Genomic DNA, 7953 nt, shown 5'->3' with positions numbered 1-7953 from the left:
CGGAAAACGGCACAACGGCCACGGATGCACACAACGGTCGTGTGCATGAGGCCTTATGGAGATAAACAACTTTTGGCATCCCCCTTTACCTCAGATGAACTTATAGAAGCCATACAAAATGCCCCAAAAGGTAAGAACCCAGGGCCAGATGGTCTTCCAATGTCTTATTACTCCTCATTTCAAGACACTCTAGTCCCATACTTACTCCCAATATATAATCTAGCCCTGAAAAATAATCCCCTGTCCAGTGAAATGACCAAAGCCCATATAATTATTTTACCGAAAGAGGGTAAAGACCATACACTGTGCCCAAACTACAGGCCCACCTCTCTCCTTAACATTGACCTGAAACTGCTTGCCAAAATGCTGGCCAACCACCTGGCTTCTATTCTCCCTTCCCTGATTCATAGAGATCAGACAGGCTTTGTTAGGGGTAGAGAGGGAAAAGACAATACATCTAGGGTTCTTAATATCCTACATTACGTCAAAAAGAAGTCTTTGCCTCTAGTCCTTTTCAGCACCGATGCTGAGAAGGCCTTCGATAGAGTTAAATGGTCATTCATGAAATCAGTCCTGTCATCTAAAAAATTCCCAGGCTCCTTCCTCTCTGCGATTGATGCCATGTACTCTAATACCTCTGCTTCAATCTCTATTAATGACACTATATGTTCCCCTTTTCAGATACGAAACGGTACCCGTCAAGGTTGCCCCCTTTCCCCCCTTATTTTTGTCCTGCTTATGGAACCCCTTTTGCAAACAATTAGATTATATATTAAGATCAAAGGAGTGAAATTAGGGGACCAGGAATATAAAACGTCCGCTTTTGCAGATGACTTACTAATCATGATCAGCAACCCCGCTATCACTCTTCCAAAAATCTACCAACACATAGAGACCTTTGGCATTCACTCTAACTTTAAGATTAATCATAGCAAATCATTGATTATACACACTTTTATACCCATGTCCCAGAAAGCTCGATTGGAACAAAACTCCCCCTTCAATTGGTCTGATCCCTCCCAATTATTTTTGTTAAACTACACCCCTCTTCTGAAACATATCTTTGATACCCTCAAAAACCTAGATCTCCCGATACTTTCATGGTTTGGGAGGAAAAATATTCTAATATATTCATATATTGCCTAAATTTATATAACTGTTACAAGTCCTCCAAATTCCAATCCCAGCTTCTTACTATGCCTCTCTTAGATCATTATTTAGCTCCTTCATTTGGAACAAAAAAAAAGCTTGTTCTAAGACAACAGGGGGGATTGCCCTCCCAGATCAGGAATTGTATGGCAAAGCTGTCCTCCTCTCTAGACTTGTAGACTGGTTGAGGGCTCCACCCCACAAATCATGGGTCTCCATGGAACAGTCGTTAGTTAAAGAGGTATTCTCATCTTAATGATCACCGTTAAATCTGTTAATGATTTGACAGTGATAATTTTTCTAAATACATTTTATTACCCAATTCCCACGCTTTTTTAGAAAATAAGTCCCCTCTTACCTGATGTTGTCTTTGGTCAATCCTGTCGAACCCCGCCGGGCCGCGCTTGCGCAGAAGACTGAAGATTCTCTCCCGGCGGGGCCGCGCAATGTCCGGGACGCGCACGCCGATGCGCATGACCCATGATGACTTCTTCCTGGCCAGTATAGTACAGAGCCCGCCGGCTCTGTACTATACAGGCCAGGAATAAGTCACCATGCGCATGCACGGCAGCGTGCGCGTTCCGGACATTGCGCGACCTGGCCGGGAGAGAATCTTCAGTCTTCCAGGAAGTGAACATCGCGCTCAAGGAAGGTAAGTATGAGAATACCCCTTTAAAGGGCTTCTGTCACCCCCCAAAAGTCATTTTTCATTTTTGGGCTAATTAAAGGGATTCTGTCATCAGATTTTACCCCTATAACCTAAAGATATCCTCATGTCCGGACTAAGAAGAAGAATCCTAAACTGGCCTTATTAAACCTCACTGAGGCTCTATTTGTCCAAAAAACAGGTTTTTATAACAGGTTTTGAAGACACATAAGGCGCAGGGGCGGGATTTGAAATGCTGACAGGGCCAGCCGGAGGAGGAGAGTGCTCACTGGCCCTGTCAATCAACAGGAGGAGGGGGTGTTTTTTTTTTAAAGGAGGATGCGGCGGCTACCCTACTTGCTGGTAGCGAGGTAATTAACATATTATAAAAGTGCGGTTTTTAAAGAAACTAAGCCACAGAAAAAGGTAAGAGCACTATATATTGAATAATCGCACTATAAGGATTTTAAAGGGATTCTGTCATCAGATTTTACCCCTATAACCTAAAGATATCCTCATGTCCGGACTAAGAAGAAGAATCCTAAACTGGCCTTATTAAACCTCACTGAGGCTCTATTTGTCCAAAAAACAGGTTTTTATAACCTGCCAATCACTTACTTAAGGTGCCCAAGGAGAGGTCCGTTAATACAGGGTGCCCGTCCGCACCCCTCGCCGTCCGGTGCCCAACGCCGCCTTCCGTCTTCATCGCCGCCTTCCCTGTCTTCAGCGCCGCCTTCTACAGCTCAGCACCGCCTCCGCAATCCTCCCCGTCCCTCTGCCAGATCCCGCGCCTGCGCACTAAGCTCAGACAATCTGCAGGTCTTATTAGGGTTGAGCGAAGTGCGCATCACGCCGGCGCATGCGCACTTCGCTCAATGAAGCCGCTGCCAGGAGTCTGCACGGGTGCATCAGGCCGAGCCTAGTGCGCAGGCGCGGGATCTGGCAAAGGGACGGGAGGATTGCAGAGGCGGCGCTGAGCTGTAGAAGGCGGCGATGAAGACGGACCGGATGGCGAGGGGTGCGGACGGGCACCCTGTATTAACAGACCTCCCCTTGGGCACCTTAAGTAAGTGATTGGCAGGTTATAAAAAACAGTTTTTTGGACAAATAGAGCCTCAGTGAGGTTTAATAAGGCCAGTTTAGGATTCTTCTTCTTAGTCCGGACATGAGGATATCTTTAGGTTATAGGGGTAAAATCTGATGACAGAATCCCTTTAAAATCCTTATAGTGCGATTATTCAATATATAGTGCTCTTACCTTTTTCTGTGGCTTAGTTTCTTTAAAAACCGCACTTTTATAATAGGGTAGGGTAGCCGCCGCATCCTCCTTTAAAAAAAAAACACCCCTTCCTCCTGTTGATTGACAGGGCCAGCGAGCACTCTCCTCCTCCGGCTGGCCCTGTCAGCATTTCAAATCCCGCCCCTGCGCCTTATGTGTCTTCATTCGGCGCAGGCTGTCATGTCTCCATACAGCTTCTCATAAATGTGTGCTAATTCATATAGGGTTTGTCCTGTATTAAAACATGGTCAATTAGCGCCACCTTCTGACCACTTCTATATTGTTCTCTGTGTATGTTCAGCCTCTTTTGTTACTCCTCCCCTTTGTGACCTCACTTATCTACAAGAAGGGGAGTAGTCTTCTAGAAGTTGCCATCTTTCTTCACATGCTCTGCTGTACAAGATTATCTAAACTTCTACTATAGGCTGCATAGCCGGTAAGGCATTATTTCTTGCTGTTTTTTAATGCCTATGTGATTATTACTAGCTATAGACATGCATTATGTGTATTTCTGTGTAGGCAGCTAGTTAGCAGTTCAGATGTAAAGTAAGGGCCTAGTCAGCTACCCTTGCAGACATGTTGTATGCTGTTCTATGATATGTATATTTGCAGTTCATGTACTTTCATTGCATTCTTTATGTTACTGGTTCACAGTTTCACACCAACTTACTTCGGCTCATTAAAGCTACAGATCATTACCTGGTCTCAATTTACTGAGTAGTAGGAGGGTGTTTATCTGCCTGCCAAGTCCATACACACCCCAGGGGTACACGTGGTAACGAGGACAGGACAGTGAAACGGCTGCGACCTAGCCAGTGAAACGGCTGCGACCTAGCCAGTGAAACGGCTGCGACCTGGCGAGTGGAAAATAGGATACAGACTTCAGAGGCCGCTTTCCCACCACGCAGCTACCTGCATATGAGAACACAGCAGTCTCCTCACAGCATCATGTCACAAAGCCAAACTTCTTACAAGACAAGGTCTAAGGCCAGTCGCTCTGCAAGGTCCTCAGCAGTCAGCAATGCCGCCGCCATTGCACGTGCAGAAGCGGAGGCAGCAAAAGCACGCGCTGCCTTTGCAGAGCAAGAGATGCAACTAAAGCTACGTCAAGCAACATTTGAAGCTGAAAAGGCAAGTCAGCAAGCGGCACTGGAGAAGCTCTCAGCGCAGAAGGAAGCTGCTGCAGCCATTGCCAAAGCAGAGGCCCTGGAAGCACTCTTTTACCCAGACGACGAAAGATGCAGCGGTCCAGCCAACCTAGATCTCATCCATCAAGATTCCCTGCAGCGCACTTCAGAGTATGTCCATCGACATTCCAGAATGATCGACACTCTCCAGCCGACAGAAGATCTTCAACAAGACCTCATCGACGGATTTCATCAAACCCGCCTCACAGCAACCCCGGAAGTCCAGGATAAGTCTCTAACCCGCAGGCCAGAGGACAATCCAGGAAATGAACTAAGTAGGGACCACCCGCCTTCTCATCAGGAGTTCCAGCCTGCGCATAATGTTCCAGAAACATCCTTTTTCGTGCCTAGAAGGTATGATACAGTCCAACCTAAAAGAGAGACTACTGACAGGTATGATTATACACCATTTTCTCACTATCGCAACACACTGCCAGCTTACTCTCCTCCTGATCAAACCAGCATGGACATTGTTAAGTTCCTCACAAGGCGTGAGCTGGTTGCCAAGGGACTTGGGAAGTTTGATGATCACCCTGAGAGTTATAGGGCCTGGCGTTCTTCCTTTAAGAACACAATCAAAGACGTTGGACTATCCCCCAGCGAAGAGATAGACCTCTTAGCTAAGTGGCTAGGGACTGCATCTGCTGAGCATGTAAAAAGAATCAAGTCCATTAATATAAGAAACCCAGATATCGGACTAAAAATGGTTTGGGACAGACTTGACGAATGTTATGGTTCAGCAGAGGCAATTGAAAACTCTTTCTTTAAAAGGATAGAGGATTTCCCTAGAATAGCTCCCAAAGGCTTCCAGAAACTTAGGGAACTTAGTGACTTATTAATGGAACTACAAGTAGCCAAATCTGACGGTGATCTGTCGGGACTCACATTCTTTGACACTGCCAGGGGTGTTAACCTCATAGTACAAAAGTTAACCCCCGGCTTACAAAATGAGTGGGTCAAATGTGGTTCTAACTATAAGAAAAAACACAATGTTTCATTTCCTCCATTTTCTGTGTTTGTAGACTTCATACGTGACCAGGCTAAGATAAGAAATGATCCTAGTTTTGATTTTACACTGGCATGTACTTTTGTTCCAGGTCTTCCTTCACGTAGAGCTTCAGTGGCGGTTCACAAGACTGAACTGTTCCCTTCAGACTCTCTCCACAGGTCTGCTGGTTCCTACCATGCAACAAACAAAGTTAGAAACCCTGGTAAGCAGTGTCCTATACACCGAAAACCACATTCTCTCCTGACATGTAGGGGCTTTAGAGAAAAACCCATTGAGGAGCGTAAAGCCTTCCTTAGAGAAAATAACATCTGCTACAAGTGCTGTTCTTCAACCACTCATTTAGCCAAAGACTGCAAGGTTAGTGAAAAGTGTAAAGAATGTGATAGCACAGACCATAGTACAGCATTACATCCTGGACCAGCTCCATGGACTTTACAACACGCTTACAATACTGTTCAGCATGGTGGAGAGGAGGGTAACACTACTGTCGCTACCCTGGAGGTCACTCCACAGTGCACTGAGATCTGCAAAGGATCCATAAGTGGAAGATCCTGTTCCAAAATATGTCTAGTCCGAGTCTACCCAACAGGACAAAGAGACAAAGCAGTCAAAATGTATGCCATTCTAGATGACCAGAGCAATAGGTCTCTAGCCACCTCAACCTATTTTGACATATTCAACATTAAAAGCCCCAGCTTCCCATACTCACTAAGGACTTGTGCAGGATTTGTGGAGACGGCGGGGAGAAGAGCATCCGGTTTCCAAGTTGAAGCGATGAACGGCGAGATCAGCTTGCCCTTACCAACCTTAATAGAGTGCAATCAAATCCCTGATCACAGATTTGAAATTCCTACTCCAGATGTCGCAATGCATCATGCACACCTAAAGCATATAGCCCACCTGATCCCAGAACTTGACCCACAGGCTAAGATAATATTGCTACTCGGGAGAGACATTCTACGAGTCCATAAAGTGAGACAGCACATAAATGGTCCTGGCAACGCTCCTTATGCACAAAGGCTGGATCTAGGATGGGTCTTAATAGGAGAAGTCTGCCTTGGGAGTGTGCACAAGCCAGAGTCAGTTCATAATATGTTTACAAGCACACTAGCCAGTGAACGCCCCTCACTTTTCCAACCATGTGTCAACAACTTCCTCATAAAGGAGCTACCGTGTGCTTCGCATCTACCTTGTTCCTTTACAGATGTCTCTAGTGACAGCGACCAAGACCACTTAGGATGCACTGTCTTCCAAAGGACAAAAGATGACAATCAGGTGGCACTATCTATCGAAGACAAGCTGTTCTTGGAAATAATGGAACAAGATTTCGTGAAGGACAGCACTAACAGTTGGGTTGCGCCTCTTCCCTTCAGAACTCCAAGGCCACGCCTACCTAACAACAAGGTACAAGTACTTAAACGTTTCTCTTCTCTTAGACGTAACTTCCAAAGAAGGCCGGAGATGAGAGAACACTTCTTTTCTTTCATGCAGAGAATATTTGAGAACAATCATGCAGAGATTGCACCACCCCTTGAAGCTCATGAAGAATGCTGGCACCTCCCAATTTTCGGAGTATATCATCCCAAAAAACCAGGTCAGATCAGAGTCGTGTTTGACTCTAGTGCTAAATATGAAGGCATCTCCTTAAACGATGTACTCCTGACTGGCCCTGACCTAAATAACAAACTGCTAGGGGTACTCCTCCGTTTCCGCAAGGATTCTGTCGGTCTGATTGCTGATATCCAACAGATGTTTCACTGCTTCCTTGTTAGAGAGAAGGATAGAAACTTCCTCAGATTCTTCTGGTTTAAAGACAATGACCCTTTAAAAGATGTCATAGAGTACCGCATGAGAGTACACATTTTCGGGAACAGCCCCTCACCTGCTGTTGCTATTTACGGACTCAGACGTTCTGCTCAGGAAGGAGAAAGAGAATATGGGTCCGATACAAGACAGTTTGTAGAAAAAGACTTCTACGTAGATGACTGTTTGAAATCTTTACCTTCCAGTGATTCTGCAATCAGTCTCCTCAAAAGAGCCCAGGACATGCTCGCCTGTTCCAATTTGAGACTCCACAAGATTGCTTCAAACAGCAAAGAGGTTATGGAAGCCTTCCCTACTGAAGACCATTCCAATGACCTAAGAGATTTGGACCTGGGGTCAGATACTTTACCTGTCCAACGCAGCCTTGGACTTCTATGGGACTTGAAATCTGATACCTTCACCTTTCAAGTTAGCAAGGAAGAAAAGCCTTTCACCCGCAGAGGCGTCCTGTCTGCAATCAACAGCCTGTATGATCCTTTGGGTTTTGTAGCTCCTGTCACTATCCAAGGTAAGGCCTTGCTTAGAGATTTAATCCGTGAAACTACTGACTGGGATGTTCCATTATCCCCTGAAAAGAAGAATATGTGGGTAGAATGGAGAAACTCCCTGACAGCTCTGTCTAGCCTTAATGTCTCACGCCCATATGCTCCTGTGCCATCTACTGATGTCCAAGACCATACACTCTGCGTATTTTCCGATGCTTCTGTTAAAGCTATATCTGCTGTAGCTTATCTCAGAACCATGGACACTAACGGACAATACCACGTTGGGTTTATCATGGGCAAGGCAAAACTCGCACCACAACCTGAACACACTATACCCAGACTTGAACTTTGTGCTGCAGTCTTGGCCGTCGAGA

General features: G+C 45.6%; 1 protein-coding gene across 1 annotated transcript; it reads left to right on the top strand.

Annotated features, from left to right (window-relative positions):
- The first annotated feature begins 3532 nt into the window (after positions 1 to 3532).
- Positions 3533 to 6370, top strand: LOC122939218. Its single transcript, XM_044295256.1, has 2 exons — positions 3533 to 4615; positions 5359 to 6370. Exons 1-2 carry the CDS (start codon positions 3993 to 3995, stop codon positions 5372 to 5374), a joined length of 639 nt encoding a protein of 212 aa, XP_044151191.1. The 5' UTR covers positions 3533 to 3992; the 3' UTR covers positions 5375 to 6370.
- The last annotated feature ends 1583 nt before the right edge of the window (positions 6371 to 7953 follow it).

This window comes from Bufo gargarizans, chromosome 5, assembly GCF_014858855.1.
Source record: "Bufo gargarizans isolate SCDJY-AF-19 chromosome 5, ASM1485885v1, whole genome shotgun sequence".
Lineage (NCBI taxonomy): Eukaryota > Metazoa > Chordata > Amphibia > Anura > Bufonidae > Bufo > Bufo gargarizans.
Note: the sequence above shows the minus strand (reverse complement) of the source record. Positions and strands in the feature narration are given on the sequence as shown.